General features: G+C 33.5%; 1 protein-coding gene across 1 annotated transcript; it reads right to left on the bottom strand.

The window, feature by feature from the left end:
* Nucleotides 1–156: 156 nt before the first annotated feature.
* On the bottom strand, nucleotides 157–16,181 carry LOC132283925 (agamous-like MADS-box protein MADS2). Its single transcript, XM_059785967.1, has 8 exons — nucleotides 15,997–16,181; nucleotides 13,561–13,639; nucleotides 13,253–13,314; nucleotides 12,965–13,064; nucleotides 970–1,011; nucleotides 850–891; nucleotides 366–502; nucleotides 157–269 (listed from the first exon to the last, which is right to left on the bottom strand). The coding sequence occupies exons 1-8, from the start codon at nucleotides 16,179–16,181 to the stop codon at nucleotides 179–181; spliced, it is 738 nt and encodes a 245-aa protein (XP_059641950.1). The 3' UTR covers nucleotides 157–178.
* Between the last annotated feature and the right edge of the window lie 11,404 nt (nucleotides 16,182–27,585).

Raw genomic sequence — 27,585 nt, 5'->3', positions numbered from 1 at the left:
ATCATGTTGTATAGGCATCTCATATGCAACAATAACACACTACTAACACATATTTTACTTATTTTGTCTTCAATAATTACAAGCTTCAAAATATATATATATATATATATATATATATATATATATATATATATATATATATATATCACACACCAGGCTTACAAATATTGAACTTCCATCAGAGAGTCCATCCAGGGATAAATCCATGAGCATTTTGTGTTGGAGCTGCATAATTTATCTCACTTGAACCCACAGGCAGAGGATTGTACCTGAAACCAGTAAAAAACAAAGTTATATATGATTCATGTTTCAAGTGTAACCTTCAGATTTTACTTGATCAGTTCATTTAAATCCTGAAAAAGTACCCAATTTGCAATGTGGAATTCAATCCCAAAGGTTGAAAAAAACCCTCTGATTGAGCAGGATGTGGGTTGTAAGGGATGGTTTGTGCTCCGGATTCCCATGATAGCCTAAGTGGCATTTCAACAGTATTTTCTTCCAACTGTCAAATAGAAAAATTCATGGCATGAATCAATTATCTAAAAAGAGTCTTAATAATAGAGAGAGAAAATAAATAAAAACAGATCATTATAAAACCAAGAGTATCAATAGAACTATGTAAAAGTACTTTATCTTTAGATGCCTTGATTATGAGAAGTTATGAGCAAAAATTTGTTGAACTTCCAAATTAAGCAGTCTAAGAGTAACCATTTAAGTGGTTTCTGGTTAATCTGCTGGTTGCAGGAACAAGAATATAGAACAGCTCAAAAGATAATATTGCAAAGAAAGCTCACTCACCCCTGCAAGAAAACAATATTTGAACTGTTTAATTAATGTGAAAATTATTACCTTCCTTCTTAAGACTTTGTTGGATTCAGCAAGCATGTGTTCCTGCAATTAAATATCCAGTAAATATCAAATTGATATAAAGCTGAAGTGTTTTAGTAACTTGTAATTAGATACACATACCCTCCTTTGAAGATCAGCAAGCTGATCCAGCATAAACTGAGTCTGAAGAGCAAAGTATAGAAATTTGATTAGATGATCTCTTAATGGATTATTATAGTTTGCTCTAAGAAAATACAAACTTAATGGTGAAACATATCCTGAGAAGCCATCACTTCTATGTGTATGAGATAGCATCCAACATAAAGTTAAAATAAAAATAAAAAATAAATGAACCATAACCTATAGTTATTATAGAAAAATTAAGTGTAAAATGTCAATAATATTTTTTTAAAATCAATTTCCTTTTTTTTTTTTTTGGTTCTGATTATTCATCTACAACATGTTCAAACCGATTAGCACAACTTAGGACATGTTTTTATAGAATCAAAAGGCAATTGAACGCAGCTTCAAAGCCAAGGGTAAGTATAGTTGTTAAGTAAATTAACATTTACAACCAAAACAGATATAGAAAGGTCAAAAAAATGATAATACACAATAATATTCAAAACACACAATCGGCAATATAACAAATAACAACTAAGGGCAAGTTTAGTACACGTTTTGTTTTTTGTGTTTGTGTTTTTGTTTTTGTCGAGTACTATAGTAGTGAACAGTGAAAAAAAATGTATTTAGTAAAAACTGTTTTATTTTGCATAATATCGAATTTCGTAAATAGTAACCAAAAATTGAAACACCAATTTGATATTTTTATATGTTTTCGTACGGTAGCGTTGGTACTGTAGGCATAAACAAAAAATTTTATTTTTGAAAAACTTTTAAATGATAGTATTTTTAAACTAACCATTATATTTTTCAAACTTACAACACTTTTTAACCAAATATGTTTCATGTTTTTGCTTTCAAAAATCTTGCAACAAATGGACTTTACCAAACATGCTTCCGATTAATATTCAAAATACTTTACAACAAAACATTTGATTTGTTTCGAGTTAAAACAAAATGTCAAAAACAAAACACATACCAAACAGACCATAAGATATTACAACTCAGTAGATGTATTCTCATTAGCATCCAAATTAATTATGTGTGTTTTTACTTCCTAAGAATGCTATTACTCAAATAAACCGAACTCCAGCTTTCCTTTGGTCTTTGGTTTCTTCTCTCAAGCTCCATGGAGTTAAAATTTCCTAGGAATTCTGTTTTCTCTCCCGAGTGATAAAGTGGCCTTGACCTACCTAACTTGGGATTCATGGTGTAAGCATGTAAGGTGGTTAATTTGAGACACACTTGGAACAACATCTTTTAGCAAAATCAGCCGTGTCTGGTCCAAATTCCATTTTGTAACATTGGTAATCGAAATGAAAGTATGCTCGTGTTTGATCCTAGGAACCATGTCACTCGTGCAACAGTGTCCTAATTGTATTAGATACTTGTTGAATACAAACACGGTGGGACACAGCCAAACACGTGTTCAAGATTTTTTTTTTTTTTTTTATTTTTTTTATTTTTTTTTTTTTGTAATTTAAATATCTTTGTTGAACATAACCTGATGGACATGGACACAGGACATGGACACAACAAAAACTCATTTGAAACACTTTAAAACAATATATATCAAGCTCTAAACCATAAATAGAGATTGTAAAAATGATAATTAAGATCAAACAAGCAAAAATTATTATTTGTATATATGTTTCGACATTTGTCTCGTGTTTGTATCCATTCTTCATAGTTTGATCATATCTGCTATTAGGTAAAATGTGGGATGCAAACTCACGTCCCTAAAATTTAAAGATTCGACAGTAGCTAGGCATCTTACAGCTGTTAGATTACTAGCTTCTTTATTCCTCGCTCTAGTGAGGGGTAGCTCCAAGTCTCTTTTAGGGATCGCAGAACACCTTATCCTACCCTATTTAAAACGATTTTGGGGTTCGTTTAAGGGTTTTGAACTGGAACAGGTTTGGGAGTGAAAGCCGCACGGGTGCAAGGTGGGGACGGATGTGAAAAGGTCACCTGTCCCACTTATTTATATTGAGAATTTATCATTTTACCCTTTATATATATGTGTGTGTGCCCTAAAAATCATAATCTACCCGAAGAATGTAATTTGGATAATTTATTTGGTATGGTGGAAACTTTAAACTTATCAATGTTAATATTATTTGGTTAATTTGGTTTGAATGAATGTTTATTTAATTTATATTCTTAAATATGAATTTTTAAATTTTGAGTTGGAAATTAGAGGGAGAGGGGGGGAAATTGGGCCAGGAGACTTAAATTGGATAGGGACAGAGTGGGAGGGAGAGTTTGCTAAAAGATTTTGAGCAAGACAAGGCGAGAAACTAAAGCAGGGTTGGAAAAGGTGGCCAGTGCCCCAAACCCGCCCCGTTGCTATTACTAGTTTCTTTTCTGGGACTAGTGTTCCCTAGAGTTGGTTTGTATTTTGATTGCTGAGCAAGTGCTGGTTTCCTCCACCTGGGTGTGTTTTCTTCTCTCTCTACATTGCCTTGTTTTTAGCCTTGGTCTGTTGTGATCTCTTAGCTTTGTTGGTGTTAATTAGCAACTTGATTATGTTTGATAGCCTTTTGGCCTGCTCCTTTTTTGGGTTTCTGGGAGCCTTATTCGTTTGTGCATATATTTTCATTTATACAATAAAAAAAATAATAAAAAAATAAAAAAATTGATGAACCTAAAACCCTCTACCCGAAATCCCATCCTTAACCACCTCAAACCACCGTTTTTGCCATCTCAACTTTAGAACCACCACACAGCACCTAAGCAAGCCACCACCACTAAGAAACCACCACTATGTCCATTAAAACCACCTCTTTAAGGCCCTAGAAGAGGTACACACCACCCAAATAGTACGTTTCATTCTACCCAGTCAAATGGCAATTAAGTAGCCGATTGTTACACCGATGGAGAAGATCAGGTCTTCTCTTCAAGCCGACAAAGTGTGTAACCCTAACAACAAGATCATTAAAGAGGTGGACTACTTCCCAGATGGGGTTGATGTAACAATAATGGAAGCCTCTAAGTTTGATCTTATCAACGAAGTGGCTAAGCTCAAGGCACTGCTAAGGACTAAGGAAGAGGAATTGGGAAATGCGTTGGACCAGATTAAGATGTTAAGGTTTTCCTCCTCTTCTTCGGTGACGATTAGGCATACAGGGCCACCATTAGGCATACAGGGCCTAGATTCAAATTCAAATTCAAGAGGGAATGGGACTGAGACAGCCCAAAGAGAGATAATCATACACTCAATAACCCCACATGCAACCTCAGATCCATCCCAGACCTTTCATACTACCTAAAACCAGAACCTGTCATGTCAACCCTCAACTGAATCCTTCTTATTCCATCCTAACAACCAAGACCCAAAACCAACTACACATGACCAAAGTACTTCGACTATCCAACTAGAACCACCTCATACCTTCCCTCAAAATCCATCCCTAGCCTTACAACACAATCAAGCAACTATACCTCCAATCCCCCACGCTCCATTATGCTCAAATGCAGAACCCATTGCCAACATTGGTAACCTTCATCCCAAGGATCAAAGCAATCTTAAAGTGAATCACCAAGCTCCAAGCTGGTCCTCAATAGCACATTTTCTTACCCCAACCTGGGACCTTCAATATTACGAACCCTTCTTGAAGGATGACACAGTACTGGTAGATCAACCTAAGGAGGTTAGGATCGATGGAGTTCAGTACTGGCAAAGCTGTCTTCTTGGTTTATTGCAAAGCAAAATGCCATTTAATTAACGTGGTCTCTAACTCTGCACACAAGCTGTAGGATAGTAGGGGACTTAAGTAAATGGTTGCATGGATATATAGTTATAAAAGGATTGTAGCCGGGGGTCAATGGTTTCTAGCTGAAAAACCAGTGTCCCTTAGATTGTGGGAGCAAGATGCACCACATTCTTCTAACTCACCAACCTCAATTTCAATTTGGATCAGGCTCTACAATGTACCTTTTAAGTACTGGTCTTTTAAAGGCTTGAGTTACTTGGGGAGTGCAATTGGGAAGCCTCTATTTGCTGATGAAAACATCATAGACATGAGTATAATTGATTTTGCTAAACTGTGTTGAAATTACACCTAACTCATCACTTCCAGCCTCATTCCAAGTGAGATTGGGGGACAGGATTGAAACTGTAAGAGTCCAATACCCATGGATTCCACAAAGGTGTAATGTCTGTTCATCGAGAAAATTGTACTGTAGGTCACAAGGGGAATAAAAGCCTACAGAAAGTACCCACTGATTCAAATACTTGGAAAATAGTTACTAGGAGAAACGGAGCATCATTTTGTCATCATATCCCTAACCCATTCCCATCTAGTAACCCTCAGCAGCAAAAGGAAATTGCATCCACATCAGAAGCTTTAGTATGTTTGGATAGAGCTTCAGACCCTAAACCTCATAAGGAGGGTACAACCACACTCTCCAATGCTAATAACCAATTACCATTGCTTCCATTGCCTAGTTTTGCACCTTCACATGATTATGATCCTCCAATTGGCATTGTAGCTAACACAAAAGCCATTAACTTTGTGATTGATCTCACCCTTTCAAGTCTTAAAGCTAATAGGAAAAGGCTAGATTCCCCTACTCCAACAGCAATTTCAAACTATTTTGATGTCATCCCAGCAAATAATCTACACGAGGATAATGATTACTCAGTTGAGTTAGCCTCTTCATCAGATGGGGAAGCATTTTCAAGTAGTAATGATCCAACAATCTCACCTGCAGTGGAGAAAATTCTGCAACTAAGAAAACTTGTCCACTCAAAACGCTCTAAGATTGACAAGAGAGTAAGAAAGCTAAATGTTTGACTACCCTTAAGGGGTTTAAAGATATGTGTAACCTTAAGACAAAGCAGCAAGTAGTGAAACAAAAAATAGCTAAAGCACCTAAACTATAAGATAAGTAAGCCTCTCCCGACTAGACAAGCGCGCGTCGAGCCCATGCGAAGGGTTTGGTTAAGATATGCCAAATTCCACCAAGTATACAAATGCAACCTAACTATACATGTCCCCCGATTATATCTTCCAAATCGTCGACACTAACAATCCACCTTTCTCCCCCAAAAGGCGATTTTAGTAAATAACTAAAAATAATACTTGGGCTAAGGGTCAAGTTGGTAATTTTTCTTACATCCTTCCCTCCCCCCCCACCCCCTCCTCGGGCGGCGGTGGCAGGAGCCTAGGTCATCTCAATAATTTAGGGGGTACGGAATATAAGAGGGCTAAACTCTTCCCTCAAATAAGAAAAGATAAGATTTCTCAGTAGAGATGCTGGTTTGAGTCTTATGGCAATTTTTGAAACAAAAGTTTGTAAGTGCAAATGTTACCTCAATCCACAGGTTTATTACTCCCCATTGGCAAATTAAATATGACTACCTGACATCTATTTTGGGAAGGGTATGGATTTTATGAGATTCACTTAAAATTTGTATCACATCCTCAAATGAATGCAGCCAAGCAATTAATTTTTCTATTTATCTCATGGACCTGAAAGTGAGTTGTAAAGTATCCTTTGTTTATATTGCAAACACTGCAGTTGATAGAAGGGCATTATGGAGGAATTTGAACCTCTATTTAACCTCTAATGAGCCTTGGATACTACTTGGAGATTTTAAAGTCTTATTGCATGTTAATGACTCTTATGGTGGAGTACTTAGGTGGACAACTAGAATGGCATAGTTCACGGACTTTCTGAATGCTAATGGATTAGAGGACTTGAGATTTAATGGAATTTTTCACACTTGGTCCAATGGGAGCTATGGGTGTGCAAACATCTTAAGAAAACTATATAGGATTCTCATTCACCAACCTTGGATGACTTTGTTCCCACAAGTAGCATGTCAATTCCTACCACATGGAATTTCAGGCTACTCCCCTGTGGTGGTTTAATTTTGGCAGAATTGCTTTTAAGAGAAACCTACCATTCAGATTTTTTAACTTTTAGGCCCTTAACCCCAATTTTTTAACCATTGTTTCATAAGTATGGAAAATGGAGGTCCATGGTTCAAGGATGTTCAGATTGGTGCAAAAGTTGAGGGCCCTCAAATAACCTCTCAAGTTGCTGAACAAAAAAGAGTTCAGTGCTATTTTAGACAGGGTTGCAGCTTGTAGGGATGAGTTCTTCCTTTACCAAAGGAGACTTAACTCCAACCCAGCTGATGATTAACTTAGACTCAGTGAGAATGAGCTATCCCAGAAGTTTTATGAGCTCTTTTTGGCAGAAGAAATGTTCTTTAAGCAGAAATCACAAGGTCATTGGCTCAGAAAGAGGGTAACCAAAGCACCTCTTTCTTCATGAAGAATTTCAACTTAAAAGCTAACAAAAGGAAATTTTAGTCAATTACTGATCCAAATGGAACCAATTACAAAGGCAGGACCTGCAGAGAAAATTACTCAACCACTTCCAATCCATCCTTGGTCAATGCAGCAGCAATTACTCAGGTATGAATTCCTTCTCCTCAGTCATTTCTAAGTTTGTTCCTTCCCACCTTCTTCCTGCACTCACATTCATTCCACAAACTTAGAATTTTAGTCATGCATTCTCTGATTCCACCCCTATAAGAGTCCTAGACCTAATGGATTCAACTCATGTTTCTTCAAACAGTCCTGGCCAATTGTTGGGCAAAATGTCATTGCAGCTGTTAGAGACTTCTTCATCTCAGGGAGAATGCTGACTAAAATTAATTGTTCATACATTGCTTTGGTGCCCAAAACCCTAAACCCTTCCATAATTAATGACTTTAGGCCTATATCCTGTTGTAATCTAATCTATAAGACCATATTTAAACTTATTTCCATCAAAACTAAGACCTATACTTCCCTTTTTTATCAGCCCAATCCAAAATGCTTTTATAAAAGGTAGATATATTTCAGATAACATCATCCTACCTCATTAACTATTGAATGGTTATCATAAAGCTAATCATCCCCCAAACTGTGCCCTCAAGATTGATTTAATGAAAGCATTTGATTTTATACATTGGTAATTCATTTTGGATACACTCCATCTGTTTGGTTTTCCTGCTATATTTATTCATTGGATAGCCCAGTGTATAACTACCTCATCATTCTCCATCCCACTCAATGGCTGTTTGGTTTTTTCAAAGGAAAGAGATGTATTAGGCAAGGTGATCCCTTATCCCCCATGTTGTTTGTCATTGCAATGGAGGTGCTGATACGATGTGTTAATAGCTACATTAAGAATAATCCTATGTTTAAGTATCACTGGAGATGCAAGAAGCTGTCAATCACATACCTCACATTTGCAGATGACATTATGATGTTTTCTTATGCTAACTTGTCCTCAGTCCAAGTGTTGATGGATGTTCTAAACCAGTTATACAATATTTCTAGTATGCAACTTAATAGAGCAAAGTCCAAAGTGTTCTTCTCAGGGGTGGACAATGTTTGGAAGGCTGGCATTTTAACTCTACTCCAATTTGAAGTTGGCTCACTACCTGTTATATACTTAGGCCTACCTTTGTCATCTTCTTTAATCAAGGCAAGAGACTGCCAAACCTGTAATACTCCTAATTTTAAAGGATAATCTCAGTATTATTTTAAATGTTTTAATTGCATTTTTATTTATTTACTTGATTATTTCGCTATTTGATTACGTATTTAATTGAGTTGGTTAATTGCATTTTTATTTATTTACTTGATTATTTGGCTATTTGATTATGTGTTTAATTGAATTGGTTAATTAAATATTTTATTTGCTTAAATGTTTTATTTGACTTAACTGACTAATTGAAAGTATGTGCTTGAATGACATTTGAATTAGTTAATTTAATTGATGTGTTTGTTTATTTGTAATTAATTGTAGATTCAATAATTAAATATTTATTTTGTATCGTTTTATTTTATTTTATTTTATGGATATGGTGAGTAGCAATGAACCAACCAATTGGGTCACATGTACTACTTGGATATGAGGTTTAATGGGTAAGGATAATTACCCATTAATAGTTTTATATATATATATATATAAGGAAAGCAATTTATTAATTAATATTATTGTAACTTAATATTAATAATCTGATGTATATATTTTTATATTTGTATAATAAGGATATACATAGATTATATACGTAACATATTTTTTGTTACCCATGGATAGTTTTATATATATATATATATATAAGAAAAGTAATTTATTAATTAATATTATTGTAACTTAGTATTAATAATCTGATGTATATATTTTTATATTTGTATAATAAGGATATATATAGATTATATACGTAACATATTTTTAGTTACCCATGAATAGCTTATGTACTTAACTTAGTATTAATAGCTTATGTACTTAATATATATATAGATATATATATGAAAGGAAAGTAATTAATTAATTAATATTATTGTAACTTAATATTAATAATCTGATATATATATTTTATATATTTGTGTAATAAGGATATACATAGATTATGTACTTAATATATTTTTAGTTACCTTTTAATATTTTAGTTTTATTATTTTCTTTTATTAAGTTAATTTGGATTGGGAAAATGATTAGGTTATTTTATTTAGCCTATAAATATAGGTTAGTAAAAGGGTGCTAGAAATTAAATCACGTAGTATATTTTAGAGGAAAAAGGCAGAGAGTTTAGAGAGAGAAAAAATGAAGAAAAAGAAGGAAAAGAGGAAGATGGAGGTTATGATTTTTATCAAAATTCTTAAGACAAGTTCTTTTCTTCTCTTCTCATTTGATTCAGATTATATATATGCTAGATTAGTTTCAGAATTATTTAATTAAATTAATTGAACCTAATTGCTTGATTAAAACTGAAATGTCAGTGTATGTATATATGTAATGGGTTTGTGTATATACTTGGTTATTTGGACAAATTGATGCATGATGTGTGTTCTACAATATTTAAATAATGTTTATGAACTGAGGTGGAATTATTGGGACGTTCTGGGAGGTTGAACTGTTATTAAATCTATTTTAATGATTTTAAATTGTTAAATTATATTTATGGAGGATTTTAAAAACATGATTTAAGTACACATGTTAAGTATGAAATTTAATTAATTTAAAAGGTTAAATTAATTCAACATGGTTGGATTAAATTATTTTAATCAATTATTTGGTTTTAAATAAATTTGATCAAAACGTGGAGGAGTACAATTCTTTGAGGTGCATGTTAATTTTTATGAGATAAATTCAATGCATGCTACTTAGAATTGTTATATTTTGCTAAATTAAATGCAAAGGAATATCTATATGATTTATATCATGTTATGTATGGATTTATTTAATGTGATATCATAACTGTAACATCATTTATGGATTGTATACATTATATGCACCAGTGTGGGATGGTGGCATATTAGGGACGGATTAACTAAAAACTTTAAGTCCTACCTATTCATGTATAACGGAATGGATTAACTAAAATGTTAAATCCTACATATTTTCATGTCAAGTCAACTGAATCAGTTGGATGACATACCGGATATTTATTTATGTTTGGATAGAACAGATTATATATATATATAGTTATATGACATGATATGAACTTGAGTCTGAGGATTATGGTTAGGATGCGTATATTGTCAGGGATGTGTAGCTAGATATAGTGTAGTTGTGTGTCCTGGTAGGACTAGGTACTCATGACCACTATATGTGCGTTTTGCATGTTGCCTACTATTCAGGTTGAGGCAATCCTATAGTCTAGTGAGATTCCTTTAGTATGTGTGTGTGTGTGTGTGTGTGTATATATATATATATATAGGGACTATTAGTTATTGTTGAATTAATTATGATGTATATGAATTCTAAGTCTCTGTTTGAGATGTAGTAAATTAGAACTTATTTGTGGGCCTGATCCATCATTATTTTTCAAGTGTTCGTCAGTTCCAAGCTTAGTGATTGTTCGTGCTGAGCAAAGACAATCTATTCACTCCTCCGTCTTAACGTAAGATTTCCTTATTATTATTTTAGTCAGATATTATTTTATTTCAGTTAGATTTTAGATTAGGGGTCCATGTGATGGATTTCCAAATTATAATTTTAATTAATTACTAGTATCAGAGGATTTTGTTATTAGAGGTTTATTATTGAATTAATTAATGAGGATTTATTAATTAGTATTCTTTCAGCTTTATTCTTTATTCTTATTTCATTTTGTATTATGTGTTCATTTAAATACTTTAACTGTTTGATATTCTCTCGGGTTTGGGCTTGAGCCTAATCAACTCATGTCTCGAAGTCGAGGGGTATCACAAAACCCTTTGTGGAAAGGATTACTACCAGAGTAGGATGTTGGACATCAAGATTCCTATCTTATGCTGGAAGATTTGTTCTTGTTAAATCAGTCCTTTATTCCGTTCAAGCATATTGGTCACAGGCATTTGTGTTCCCAAAGAAGTTTATTGAGCAGATTAATCAGATACTAAGATGTTTTTTCTGGACTGGGGTGGACTTGAAGAACAAGATAGCTAAGGTTGCTTGGCAACCATCTATAGACTAAGAGCCAATGAAGGGCTTGGTTTTCCTGATTTGGAGTTGCTAACAAAATTGCAAATCTAAAGCACATTTGGAAACTTTGCTTGAAGAAGGATAATCTTTGGGTTGCTTGGTCACTCAGCTATCTTTTAAAGACAAAGAGCTTTTGGACAGTAAAAACCTCTAACCTGAGCTCAGGGTTTTGGAGGAAGCTGCTTGGGTTGAGGTCAATGGCAAGAGGGCTCTTAAGACATAGGGTGGGGGTAGGGAAAGATACTAGTCTGTGGTTGGATTACTGGCTACCTAATGGTCCTATTGTGCAACAACTGAGACTCACTGGTATGGAAATTCTTCAACTAGATAACAACATCCTAGTTGATAACCTATTTCCAACAACCAATAGGTACAACCAAGCTCAATACAGCTACACTAGTTCTTTCAATCAAGAAGTTTCATTTTACAAATCCAAGAGCTGCCCCAACCATCATCTAATCTGGATTGTATTGAATGGTTGCCTAGCCCTACCAAAGTGTTCACAATGGCACTCACCCAAAGCTACTTCAACCCTCCCTCCCCAATTTTTCCTTGGCACAAAATAATGTGGTTTAAGCATCATATACCAAAGCATAGTCTTATCTTATAACTAACTGTGAGGGGTGGATTATACACTCTAGATGCTAAATCAGTTCTCCACAAGCATTATACAAACAGATGTTATCTTTGTAATACAGATTGGGAATCCATTGACCATCTTTTCTTCAAATGTGAGTACATTTCACACATATGGAGGTTTATCCAAGAAGTGGCTGGGTTTTACATTATGCCAAACTGCTGGTCAGAGTTGCTTCAGTGGTGCTCATCACATTGGAGTTCATCAAAAATTTTAGTCCACAAACTGTTATGGGCTACAGCAGTGTACTTTATCTGGATGGAAAGGAATGCAAAAGCATTTAAGAATCAATCAACTTCATCACACAGCATCATAGTCCAGGTCAAAATCTGTGTTAGAGCCAGACTTGTAACAATCAAGCTTAGAAGTAGTTCAGAATTGAAGCAGATCACCTCTCTGTCATAGCTGCAGCTTCTCTTCCAGCAGGGTTGTTCCACAGCTTGTGGACAGTCTTGGCTATTATCCTAAAACAATGGGAGGGATGGTAATCTTATTATATATTGCTGAAGGATGCAGTTGCTAGTGTGGCTCTCATCTGGTGCTATGGTTGAAGTATATAGCTATTGATGAGTGAACATGGTTGAAGTATTGATGTAGTTGGAGTTGTCATGTTGGTTTTAGATGTCTGCTGCTTGAAGTTTTCTTTTTTCCCTATTTGGGACATTCTTTCATCTTTATATACAAACTTATCCATTAACTAAAAAAATAATAATAATAAAAAGTCAGAATGAGTATTGCTGCCTAATTGAGAATTGAAGGTTGAAAAAAGATGAAAGTGATATTCAAATATAAAAGAAAAGTTTCAAGCAATATACTTTAAATCTATTATTGAGGCATCAGCTGTATCTGAAAAAATGTCTAGTTTAAAAACTGATCATGTAAGAAAAGTTTTTTTACCTTTGTTGATCTTATATGCTTCAAGGACATCTCCAGTTGATGTTCAAGCTGCTCAAGCTCTTTTGTATTTAGTGAGCCCAAGTCTTCTCCAAGAAGATTTCTGGAGTACTCATGATTTAATAATATGCGAATAGAAAGTGACTCTAACTTCTCATTAGACTTGAAATACAAAACTATGATAATAAAAAATTAATCAAGTAATATTTTTTAAAAATTTATAATTATATATAAAATTTGCACATTTTTAAAAACAATTTAGTGTGCATGTAGTGGAAATTAATGAAGTACCTCTGATATTGTTGGAGGACTTCAACTCTTGCCTTAAGCCTCAGATATTCATGGTAACCATTCTGCCTCGATCAGGAGATAATTAATAGCCATTAAGCCAAAAAAAAAAAAAAAAAGAAACAAAAGGAATTCATGAAGAGAGATTATGGTGAGTTAAAGTAAATGCATTCACACAGTTGCAGCATACCCTAAACAAAAAATTAGGCTGAAGGTGAGTAAAGGGCATTGAATCCATATGTCAGTAATATTCAAAAATTTAAAAACCCTAAATTTATGGGTATGAATGTCCTGACTACAAACAAAATTACCTGGCTCTCATTCACTGGTTGGTTGGCTTCGAGTGCACTGTAACTGCACCTCTGGTACTTTTCAAGAGTTTTGAGCATGCTAAAATGAAAGGAAGAAAGAGCCACAGTGAGAACTTTATTGAGGTTATCCAAAAGTTGGCGAATGAATAGTACAAAAACTTCTAAGGTAAAACATACAGTTATACATATCTTTTATCAACAAAGGTAAGTATGGTTGAAATCACATTTTTAACCTTTACAAAACCTCTATACTTAATACGTATAAGCAATTTCATGCTATGTAGACAAATACAGTAAAACATGGAATCTTAATTGGTTGTAGCTTCAACCTTTGTATAGTCCATGCAGCTGGGGCTTTCTTTGTATAGTTCTTCTATGTTGTGAACTTCACAATTCATAATGATGAATTGATAATTACCTTGCAATTCATGCCACTGATTTGGGATTGATAAGCTTTCATACTATGCGTGCTTTTGCGTTTGTTCATGCACACATGTAACAGCTAAAGATGGAGTGAATCTCCTTATTAACACGAAAAGACTTGGGTGTTATTTGATAGCACAGTTTAATACTTAATTTTGAATGGATTAAAAGCGTGTATTTTGATCATTTTGTATAATTAACTCGAAAAACTTCAATATTTTATATAATTTTTTATGATCATTTTGCATTGACTTTGTGCAAAACAATGCCAAAAAACAAGTATTTCTCCAATTTTATCTGCCAATTTAATTCTTTGATAGGATCAAAGTAATAGCTTTTCAAGGCCTTGATGCACTCATGGAAATCATCAAATAGTTTTTATAGCAGATTAAGTGATCATATTAGATAAACATAAAGAAGGCTAATTTTAGGAGGCAAATTAAGGATTTGCAATCACATGCATGGCATATTATATTTAGGCTATTTAGCCAAAATGAGAATTTTAAGATGGATGATGTGAGCGAATAAAAAATATAGAGTTACAAATCAAAGTGTGAGAGAGAAATTAGGTGTGGCACTCATTAGTGACAAGATTAGAGATAATAGACTTACATGGTATAGACATATAAACAGAAGACATAGATGCAGATAAAAAAAAGGGAAGGGATAATTTGCATAGAGGGTAGGAGGCAGAGAGTGAAACAAATATGGAATGAAATCAGTAGAAATGACTTTAAAAAGTTAAATATTAGAGGAGAGATGGCTTGTAATAGAAAAGAATGTAAAAAAAGAATTCATGTAGCGGATCACATATAAATGAGATTAAGGTAAGGATGATGATAAAAGGATAAAAATAATAATAATAATAATAATAATAATAATAATTTATGTGGTGTTATAAAGTTTTTTTTTGTTTTTTCGAAGTTGCAAGTCTATAAGATGTATTTGGGAAAAAAAAACTTACTTCCGAAAAATAAGTTCTGTTTTTTTTTCAATATACTAGTATATTAATTCCAGGTACTAGCCATAATATTTGCAGATCGATCCAAATCAAACAATAGATGTACAGCTGCACTTTTCAGATGATAACTATAGTCGATTCATATTCACAATTAAATTAATAATCATGATGGCAATAATAATAATAATAATATAAAATTATAGTAACAATAACAATAGAAAAGGAGGTTGTTAGGAAAGACAACTCCAGAAAATTATTTTATATGAGTTTTATAGGGCTTGTAGATATACTTGCAGCCTTAGAACCAAAGTACCAAACAGGCAGCTGCCATTTTCTTTCTCTTCCTGAAAACAATTCTTTAATGAACAACAAAGTGCAGCAGGACTCATACTGCAAACATCACATCGATCTGTAAATCAAATCTTAACAGTGAATCGATTTTAATATTAGTCTTCTCTTATCCATTAAAATATCAATTAGGCCAGAGGTACAGTACCCTTCTTCATGTAATTACCCAATAAAACTAGTTACACTCATAAACAACATTTCTATATCTCAAATCATATAATCCAACTAAAAAAACCTCAACAAGCTCATGTAATAACCCGCAAAACTATATACGTACAACATTAAATACATTTCTTTTAGGGAAAACAAAAATAGCAAATATTTTAGGGGGAAAATAAAAGAGGATCCATTTCTTATACAAATATAAAATAAAATTAAAAAATAGGTCAAAACAAGAACTGCACAAATTTAGATAATTCAAGCAAAAAAAAATGTTACTAAAAAAAAATATTGTGGTGAAAGGATCAAAGATATACAGATCTTGCAGAAAAACAAACTAAAACACTTATATAAGAACAAATCTAAAAAATAAAAATAAAAAATAAAAAAAAAAAAAAAAAAAAGAGAGCAATTGCAAAATGGTCATGTATATAACAAGTATGTTTATACACACATTTATACATATATATGTGTGTGTGTGTAGGTGAGTGTGTGTGGTGTGTGTGTGTGTGTGAGAGAGAGGGAGAGAGAGAGAGAATATATACCTAGAGCTACTACAGAACTCATAAAGCTTGTCACGACTAGAGAAGATGATGAGAGCAACCTCAGCGTCACAGAGGACAGAGAGCTCATAAGCCTTCTTAAGAAGTCCATTTCTTCTCTTGGCAAATGTGACCTGCCTGTTGATTTTGTTCTCTATCCTCTTCAGCTCTACTCTTCCTCTCCCCATTACTCTTTTTCTCTCTCTAAATATTTCTTTCTCTCCCTCTAAATGTAGCTAGGTATACTTTCTTTCTCTCTTTAGATATATATATATATATATATATATATATATTCTACTCTTAGTTAAGGGTTGAACCACTTTAAGAAGTGTCTGTGTGTTTGAGGGCACCAAAAGAGATAAGAAAACAGTGTGGGAATAAAGTAGAGAGAGAGAATTGGAAACCCTGGTGGGTTAGAGTAGCTATCTTAGGTTACCTTGTTCTATCTGGTCCTTTCCTCAGTTCAGTTAAAAATCCAGGGTTTTCCACTGAATCCAAACTAATTGTACGGACTCGATCACCTGAACATTATTAAAAATATTAATGTGTTATATAGGTAAATATGTACGGTTACACAAGCATCCATATATTAATTTCTTTATTTATTTACTTGTGTATTGTTTTACTACTTTGTAATGTCCATAGGACATCAAGAACAACCTTAGAAAGTGGCATTTTAGATCTTTGGATTTACACGTGTCGACTCCACATTTTTTGGTGCCTGAAAACTAACTCATTTAGATTCCTTAGATTAAAAAAATTTATATCACTCCACCATAAGTAAAAATTTCTTTTTATTTTACTTTACAGCTATCAAGTATTAAATTATTAATTACTTATAAACATAGTAATTTATATCGTTGGCTTGACATCTGAAGGGCAAGTGAATCACAACACCATTTTACATTGCAATAACGCAAAATGTTGTTTTAATTCTTTAAAGAATTAATTTTAAACAATTAAAACCTTTTACAATATCAATCACTTGGTGTTCCAGCCCTACTAAGAACTTTTTATTATTATTATTATTATTATTATTTTTTTTTTTTGGGTAAGAATTCACACATATATTTTTATAAATTATCTCCAAAGGGACTCAAACCGTTACCTCTCTTGAAAGAGTGGAGAAGTCATGTGCTAATGATCCATTGATTAATAAGAACAATATTATGTAAATTTATTATTGTTACACTTCTTCTTCATAATCTTTTGTGGGAATCGGGTTTTTGTCAATGCCATGCTCAATTTTATTTATTTATTTATTATTATTATTATTATTATTTATTTTTTTTTGGCAACAATGCTATGGTCATTGGATTAACTAGTTATCTATGGCTCTATGCACGTTACTCTTGTCAAATTTCAAGTAAAATAAGAGTCCAAGATCAACGTGTATCCAATCAATATATAATATATAATACATAAGTTTCACCTATAGTATATATTATTCGGAGTATAAATATAATATCTTAATTGCTTTTCTCTCAAGTATGTAATTCAATGGTGTGTTTTGAAAAAATAATCAGACAAAAAAAATATTACTCCTTCGATAATATTTGTATAAAGGGTAGTTATGATATTATAAAATAAGGGATAGTGCATTAATGAATTCAACGTCTTGTCATTTCGTTAAAATAAAAAAATAAAAAAAGTGAAGTGCAATGGGAGAAAAGGTGAGTGCGAATATGGCCTCCCTTAATTCAAAACCATAATCTCCATATTTTAGTTTTCAAATTCAATATTACCCATACGTAACAATAAGAGCTAATTACCAAAAAAATAAAAAAAACTGGGCTCACTTCACCTCTCTTAAACAAAAAAAAATTACAACAAAATTTTATTTTATTTTATTTTTTTTGTTAACTTACAACAAAATTTTCTAACAGAATCTCGGTCTTTTTTTTTTCCTTCGTTTTTCAAGTTGAAGGGAAAAACAAAAAAGACTGAGGAATTACTTTTATCTCTTGATGGATTAGGATTTAAGTTAATAATTTCAAGTATTATTTGTTCAAATTAAAATATATATTGAGGTTAACAAGTTTAGGTTTTTTCTATCTTTAATCCTGCAATTGCAGGGTTACTGTTTGAAAATAAGGAAGTTAATTGAAATGGGTAGTCGAAAAAGTTGTACATGTCTTCAACTTATTCGGTGCTTTATAAAAATTGGTTGAACATTTTTCTATTTAATTTTTTTAAAATATTTTTGCATATTAAATATTAGAATGGCATTTTGGAATTTTTTTCCTATCGTTATTACGACAACTCACATTATTTGATGAAATTAAATGCATTAAAAATAATAATAATAATAAAAAAGCCAATTGTTAGTATTATAATAAAAATAATAATAATAATAATAATAAATTGTTGCAATATAATCTCGATGATGAACTTTTTGAGCTATATATATAGACACCAAAATGGTGTCCAATGCCTTGTGTTCTGTTTATTTTGGTAGCTAATTACTTTCTTTATAACCTAGTGGAGTTACAATTTTATAAACTCTTCTTGCCTTTAAAAGTCGTACTTCCTTCGTTCATAACAGCGTTATTTCTAACTCTGGAAATGTTAAAAAATTTCTGGTAATTCTAGGAAATGTTAACATCTTAACTGCTTTGTCGATTGTAGTTCCATAATTGGATGCATAATTAATAAGGGTCAATTGTCGAAAATATCTAAAGTAGGTTTATATTGCATATCACGTCTATCACAGGTAAAAAAACAGGTCCATGTGACAAATTTAAATTTTAAATTGACTAAATTACCCTTATTGAACCATTTTATAAAATATATAAAAATAAATAATTTTATAAAATGACTGAAAATGACACAATTGGAGGATACCACAAAAAGCAACCCTAAAGTTTTAATTTAGTATAAATAGGTCCTTCTGACAAATTTAAACCCTAAGTTGACTAAATTATCCTTATTGAACCATTTTATAAAATATATAAAAATAAATAATTTTGTAAAATGACTGAAAATGACACTAATTAAAAACACCGGCAATGGACAAGTAAAGATAAAAATAAAAAATAAAAGTATAAAAGTAAAGAAAAGATAAAAATAGAAAATAAAAAAAAAGAAAATAAAGTGCAAACAAAATAAAACAAATCTGCTCTAAACTCACTTTTTTTTTTTCTTTAAAAAAATAAAATAAAATAACTTCTTTTTTTTTTTTTTTTGTAGAAAATAGTAAACTGAAATCTCAACAAATTCAAATCCTTATTCTACAAATTCTCAAATTTCAAAAAAAAAAAAAATAAATAAATAAGATTTAGAGATATGCATTGAGAAAAAAGATTTATTTTTTTTTTTTTTTAAAAAAGAAGGTAATGTGCACATAACACTCCTATACTACGATATTAGTAACATATATATCTTCTTGGACATTTTCGGAAGAGTAAAAGGGCAAAACAAATATTACAACACTAATTTATGTCAAGAAGGGTATTTTTGCACAATGTGAAAAGATTAGAGGTGTTTTTTGTACACTTTTTCAAATAGAGGTAAAAGTGTTACGCGAAATATACTTTATGAGTGTTTTCTGTACTTGTTCCTAATTTAATAAACTATCAAGATTAAAAAATAAAAAAATTATGTCTCTGCCTTCATTAAAACCTTTTATAACTACAAATGTTAACTATGCCACACATGTAAACATAGTAATAAGCCTATGGCTCATTTTTCATTAAACATTTACTAAAAATCACAGGAAAAGATTTATTGATAAGGCAAATTCATCAAAGGACTTGGAAGCCTCAATATAATTTGAGGCCTTAGGTGAAAAAATTAAAATAGCTTTTTCATAGAAATTACCCATATGTCGATGCTAGTAATATGTCCATTAAAGTGGTTTTGTGTTTTTTAATTTAGCAATAAAAAAATTTCAATCTCCATTTCCATCATTAGTTAACTGACTATGTGTTTTTTAGTAGACATATTCAATAGTATAAATAAAAATGATGTCAACTCACGAACAAAATACATAATTTTATGATAACAAAAATTAATAAAACTATAAACTAATTTTCATTATAGAACAATAAAAACTTATTTCGAAGAATTTGGAACAAAATGCTTCAACAAATTATTCAATAAAATAAAAGTGAATCCAAAATCTCCGTGCTAGTGAGATTGTAAATTGTAAGAGTGGAGAAGATGAAAAATAAAAAATAATATATATATTATAATGAGAGAGAAGAAAAAATATGTGGAAAAAATATATATAAATAATGTTATAATTGTAAATTGCACATGAATTATTGAATAGATACCATAAAGCAAATCATCCTCCAAATTGTACTTTGAAGATCGACCTAAGAAAAGCATTTGATTCCATTCATTGGCAGTTCATAGTGGACACACTCCAATCATTTGGCTTCCATGCAGTCTTCATTAACTGGATTTCTCAGTGCATCACTACTCCCTCATTCTCAATCTCTTTTAATGGGGAACTCTTTGGTTTTTTCAAAGGTCGTAGAGGTATCAGACAAGGGGACCCCTTGTCCCCTATGTTGTTTATCCTTGCAATAGAGGTTCTAACTCTATGTGTCAATAATCACATTCAGAATAAGCCAATGTTTAAGTTCCACTGGAGATGTAAAAAATTATCCATCACTCACCTCACATTTACAGATGACATACTGATGTTCTCACATGCCAGCTTGTCCTCACTACAAGTTTTGATGGATGAATTGAATAAGTTTTGCAGTTTCTCATGTATGCAGCTCAATAGATCAAAGTCCAAGGTATTCTTATCAGGGGTTGACAACACATTGAAAGCTGATATTGTTTCCCTCCTTTAATTTGAATCAGCCACTCTTCCAATGATGTACTTGGGTTTACCACTCTCTTTTACTTCAATAAGGGCAAGGGATTGTCAAACCCTTATAGAAAAGATCACTGCTAGAGTTGGAAGTTGGACCTCAAAGTTCCTCTCTTATGCAGGAAGAGTTGTCCTTGTGAAATCAATACTTAGCTCCATCCAAGCTTATTGGTCCCAAACTTTTATTCTTCCAAAGCAGGTTCTTAAGCAGATTAATCAAATTCTTAGAAAATTCTTCTAGACTGGAGTCGATTTAAAGAACAATGGAGCTAAAGTGGCATGGCAGGCAATTTGCAGACCTAAAGTAAATGGGGGGCTTGGTTTTGCTGATCTTGAGCTGGCAAATAGAATTGCAAATTTGAAACACATTTGGAAGATTTCCTCAAAGCAAGATAGCCTTTGGGTGGCTTGATCTTACATTTACCTCATTAAAACTAAAAGTTTTTGGACACTTAAAGCTACTAGCATCAATTCAGATTTTTGGAGGAAGCTGCTAGGGCTAAGGGATATGGTAAGAGGAATTCTGAAGCATAGGGTGGGGACTGGGAAGGACATAAGCTTATGGTCAGACTACTGGCTTCCAAATGGACCATTGGTGCAGCAGTTGGGCCTTTCTGGTATGGAAATTCTTCAACTAGACAATAATATTCTAGTTGATAGCCTAATTTCCAACCACCAGTGGGTTCAACCAGCCACCATCCAGCTACATCAATTCTTTCAGTCTAGAGATTTCATTCTCAGCTACATGAATTGCCCCAATCCTCTACTGAACCTGATTGTGTTGAATGGATGCTTAGCCCCTCAAGAACTTTCTTAATAGCACACATAATGAGATACTTCAACCTTCCCTCACCAGTCTTCCCTTGTTACAAAGTCGTGTGGTTTAAACACCATATTCCTAAACATAACCTAATTTTTTGGCTGGCTGTGAGGAGGAGATTGTACACCGTTGATGCCAAACCTATTCTCTACAAGCACTACACAAACTCCTGCTACCTGTGTAACAAAGAATGGGAATCAATTGACCACCTTTTCTTCAAATGTGAGTTTACTTCACACATTTGGAGGTTTGTCCAAGATACTGCAGGTTTCTACATTTTAGTAAACAGTTGGAATGATCTTCTCCAATGGTGTTCATCTCACTGGTCCTCAAGTGCTCACCTCCTCTATAAGTTACTTTGGGCTGCAACTGTCTACTTTATTTGGATGAAGAGAAATGCAAGAGCTTTTAGGATCCAAAAATCTTCTTCTTCCAACATCATTGCCCAAGTTAAGGGATGTGTTCGAGCAAGACTAGTATCACTTAAGCTTAGAAACAGTTCTGACTTGAAGAGGATTACATTTTCCTCTCAACTCCACCTTCTTTTTCAATAGGGTTGTGGTTAAACCTTGTTGATCCCTTAGAATGAGGAAGCTATTGTTTGCTCTGCAGTACACACTGCAGCTCCTTCGACACATGGACTGTCTTTGAAGTACTGTTGGTGCATGTTAGGAAATTGTTTTGGTTGTACCATGCTATTAGTGCATGTTAGGTTATTTGTTTTGGTGTACCATGTCTGTGGTATCTCTTTTGTTGTTTATTCTCCCTTAATAGGGACTCTATGTACATTCTTTCTTCTCATATATACAAGCTTACCCTTTAACTAAAATATATATATATATATATATATATATATATAAAGTTTCGTCAATTCACAATAGTTAAATAAATACTACGTATTTAATATTTATGGCTAGTATAATGATCACGTGGAGAAATATATATATACATATATATTATATATTTGTGTATATGTTGATGTAATGAGGATGAAAGAAAATAATTGTTTTAGGAAAGTTATGATATATAAAGAAATAAAAAAATATGGGGAATTCTTATTAACCGAGCCATTATGGGACTGCCTAAGGCTCTAGCGTGCCTTACTAGCTTGAAGGTTAATTTGTATTCCATCAAGAATGAAGATCAATTGCATCAATGAAGCCTTAATTTAATAGATATTTGGTTTATAACTGAATAAGGATGAGCTCCATTTACATTTTATCTAATTTATCATATTACACTTCCCCATCTTTATCTATATTTCTATTATTATTAAAAATACAAGTAGTGTCAAGGTATTTCAAATCATATATATAAATAATAATAAAATAAGTTATCAAATAGAATAATAATTCTATTCTACTTAATTTACTCTACACAGGATTCCACATATCCTATTTTACGCAGGATTCCTCGGAGTTACACAAGATTCCTCAAGGTTTACTCGATCTCTTACATATGTAGGTGAGACACAGAAATTCAACCTTATTAATTTTTTTTTAGGGTTTAAGTAGAATGCCACAAGAGTGGTTGATCAGGTAAGTTTAGTCTGAGTTGTGATTTTTTTCTTTACTTTTTATTCTTTATTTTTCAGAAACGCACATCATTATTTTGTTTTTTATTTTTTAATCTACGTTTTATGTTTCATTTTAAATTTGGTTGATTCATTCTTAATTAATTATTTTGACTCGTATATCAGGTTTTAACTTTTTTAATTTTTTTCTTTTTTCGGTGCTTGGGTTGGACTTGTTTCTTATTGAATTTGTCACAAATTTAATTTTGTTTAATTGATTAATGTAATACATTATATGGGAATTTAATTTCTTGGTGTTTGTGTTTTTTTTTTTTTAATCTTATTAATTTTTTTTAGGGTTTTAAGTAGAATGCGGCAAAAGTGGTTGATCTCATAAGTTTATAAGCTTGAATTGTGATTTTTTTTTTAGTTTTCAGAAGCATCATTATTATTTTTTAATTAGTTTTTATTTTTTAATCTGTGCTTTATGTTTCGTTTTAAATTTAGTTGATTCATTCTTAATTAATTATTTTGACACATATATTAAGTTTTATTATTATTATTATTTTATTTTTTAATTTTTCTTGCTTGGGTTGGACTTGTTTTGTATTGAATTTGTCACAAATTGAATTTTGTTTAATTGATTAATTTAATACATTATATGGGAATTTAATTTCTTGGTGTTTGTGCTTTTTTTTTCTTTCCCAAAAGCATCATGAAAATTTTATTTTTTTATTATGTGTTTTATACTTGTTGATGCGAAAATGCTCGTGACTCGGAATGACGGCGTTTACCTGAAAAACAAAGGGACGTCACCTCGAATGGCACCGGTGGGGTGCCAGCCGAGGACTCTTCGACGATCAAGTTAGTACTTGTAATCGTATCACATAATCATTATATAAAATTCTGTTTAGGGATTTTTTCTTGTACCTTCTTTAACAACTCGGTGCCCTATTTATGGCTGTCGATTGAAATCAAATTAGTCCCGCAGGAGATCCGCTTGTGCGAGATTAGAGGAGATCGTTTGTTGCCAAATTTGTCGAGGATATGATTTACTCCTTTGACTTTCTCAAATTATACCCAAGTTATCCTTACCCTATTGAACCACGTCGTCATTCATTATCCTGGATAAGAAATGTTATTATTCTTATCCGATGGAAATTTTTATCTCTGATAACGAAATATGTCGAAGAGATCTGGCGGCTGGTCAAGGTAGGTTAGGTTTATTTTTCCCTATTAGTTGCCCCCCATTCCCAAGCTTGCTTATCTAACTTTGTGAATGTAAAATTTATTTATTTATTTATTTTTTGCCCTGGGTGCTGTTCCCTCGGGAAAGTGTCTGCGGGTACTGTTCATGTGAACAGTAACCTTCTTTTTTCTTTTTTTTCGCCTTGGGTACTGTTCCCTTGAGTACTATTTTTGCTACCCTTGAGTAATCTTCCCTTGGGTACTATTTTTGGTACCCTTGAATAATCTTCCTTTGGGTACTATTTTTAGTAACCTTGGGTACTCTGCCCCTAGGTACTATTTTTGGTACCATTGGGTACTCTGCCCCTGGGTATTATTTTTTGTACCCTTGGGTAATCTTCCCTTGGGTACTATTTTTGGTACCCTTGGGAACTCTGCCCCTAGATACTATTTTTGGTACCCTTGGGTACTCTGCCCCTTGGTACCCTTGGGTAATCTTTCATTGGGTACTATTTTTTGTACCTTTGGATAATCTTCCATTGGGTACTATTTTTAGTACCCTTGGGTACTATGCCCTGGGTACTATTTTTAGTACCCTTGGGTACTTTGCCCTGGGTACTATTTTTGGTACCCTTGGGTACTATTTTTGGTACATTTAGATACTCTGCCCTTGTGTACTATTTTTTGTACCCTTGGGTAATCTTCCTTTGGATACTATTTTTAGTACCCTTGGGTACTCTGCCACTTGGTACTATTTTTGGTACCCTTGGGTAATTTTCCCCTGGATACTATTTTTGATACCCTTGGGTACTCTACCCCTGGGTACTATTTTTAATACCCTTAGTTAATCTTCCCCTGGGTACTATTTTTGGTACCCTTGGGTACTCTGCCCCTGAGTATTATTTTTGGTACCATTGGGTACTCTGCCCTTGGGTACTATTTTTGGTACCCTTAGGTACTCTTCACTTTGTAAGGGAATAAATTGTCCGAGCTTCATTCAGGTCGTCACTCCTTTAATAAGGGAATTAAATTTTACGAACTTTACTCAGCTCGTCCCTTTAGTAAGGAATTTTTATTTACTATACCTAATAATAAGGAGATATTGATTACGGGATTCATTCAGACCAGGTCCTTGTAGTATAAGACACTTATTTACTATCCCTTATAGTGCGGGGATATTAATTACGGGATTCATTCAGCCCTGGTCCTTGTAGTACAGGACATTTATTTACTATCCCTTATAGTACGGGGATATTAATTACGGGATTCATTCAACTCGGGTCCTTGTAGTACAAGACATTTATTTACTATCCCTTATAGTACGGGGATATTGATTACGGGATTCATTCAGCCCGGGTCCTTTTAATACAGGACACTCATTATCATCCCTTGTATCCCTTTAGTAAGGGAATTAGATTTTTGTCAAGCGTCGAAAATGCCAAGTCCTATTGAGCTAAGCATGCTTGATGATTACTTTCTTGACCCTTTTAATAAGGGAAATGGATTTGCTTGAGCGTTGTGAGCTATCCCTTTAATAAGGGAGTAGTTAACCCGTCGTCTCTTTACCGAGGGAAGAAGATGAAGTTGACCCTTCGTTCTTTTATGGGGAAAGAGGTGCAGTCTAAAGGAGGGTGACCCCTTTAATACGAAAGGTAATCGTCTCATCTTTTTAGTAAATGAATGAAGCTTTAATTATTTCACCCTTCTATGTAAAAGGAGTAGTCGACTTCCTGTCCCTTTAATGAGGGAAGAATGTGTTGTTGGCCTCTCGTTCTGGACGACTAGTGCCCCCGAAGGGTCGCTAAAGGAGAGAAACTAAAAAACCCAACTAGCTCGATGTACCAAGGTTGGTACATCAATCTTCTAGACCTTGTCATCATATGCAGATCGACGATTAATATCGTATGACCCACTATTCTACCCCCGATGGTGGGATCTTGGGTGATGACCCATTCTATAGACGTTTATACAGCGGACGGGGTGCCTGGTGCTATAACAATTTACAGTTGTCTAAAAATATTAAATTGTGTTAGAAATGATTATTGAAAATTAATCTGCCATGGATTATCAATCCAAAGTTCTGCATAATCTGAAGTCGATAGGCAATTCTTGCAAAGGAAGAGAAGTGACGACTGTCGTCTGGTAGGTGGAGGCTTGGTGTCCAACGATTGGCGTGATGGGGGCTTGGTACCCAACGGCTAACAGATGATGGTCTGGTGGCCAATACCTCGTTGGGTCCAATGATCGCCCTTCACTTAGGAACCTCCTTGGAAATATAGAACTCATAGGATCTGGAGGGACATTAGACCTCCTTGGACCTGAAGGCCTCGATACATTCTTGGGTGTAGAAGGCCACCATGATTGCACAAACGAATGGAGTAATGAGACTCCGTTACTAGAGACATCCTCAGTAGTAGAGGCTTTACTAGTAGGTAGAAACCCCCTTGTTGGTAGTAATCCTCTTGAGGGGTGGAGACCAACTCACTTATGTAGGCACAGAAGGACCAGGCCTTAGTCTTCAACGATCAGGCCTTGGTAGTTGGCTGCCGCCAGATATGATATAGAGTTTGGTCTTAGACGACCAAACCTTAGTAGTAAGGGGACCAAGCATCGCTAGATGGAAAATACCACACTGGACTGACTACCTGGGTCGACGTGCCAAATTTTGATTATTGTCATTGTACACTGGGTGGCATCACACAACCCACCGTTTGGCCCCCAATATCATGGACGGGTAATGATGTAGAGATCCGTCCTTATATAAGAACATGGAAACCCGTTGTCAACTAATGACTTTGGGATGGTTTCCATGATCAAAAACTTTCTTTTTGCCTTCCGAGCCAAGTTGCATCAAGATTATTATTTCTTCAGAGAACTAATCGTTTCTCACAGACGGCGCCAGCTGTTGATGCGAAAATCCTTGCGACTCGGAACGACGGCGTTTACCTGCAAAACAAAGGGACGTCACCCAAATGGCATCGATGGGGTGCCAACCGAGGACCCCCTCCAACGATCAAGTTAGTACTTGTAATCGTATCATATAATCATTATGTAAAATTCTGTTTAGGGGTTTTTTCTCGTACCTTCTTTAATGACTTGGTGCCCTATTTATGGCTGTCGATTGGAATCAAATTGGTCCCGCATGAGATCCGCTTGTGCGAGATCAGAGGAGATCGTTTGTTGCCAGATTTGTTGAGGATATGATTTACTCCTTTTACTTTCTCAAATTGTGCCCAGGTTATC

The sequence above is a fragment of the Cornus florida genome, unplaced genomic scaffold (assembly GCF_030987335.1).
Source record: "Cornus florida cultivar Cherokee Brave unplaced genomic scaffold, ASM3098733v1 CherokeeBrave_3.0.0_Hap2_Chr11, whole genome shotgun sequence".
Taxonomy (NCBI): domain Eukaryota; kingdom Viridiplantae; phylum Streptophyta; class Magnoliopsida; order Cornales; family Cornaceae; genus Cornus; species Cornus florida.
This window is presented reverse-complemented; position numbering and strand designations above follow the sequence as displayed.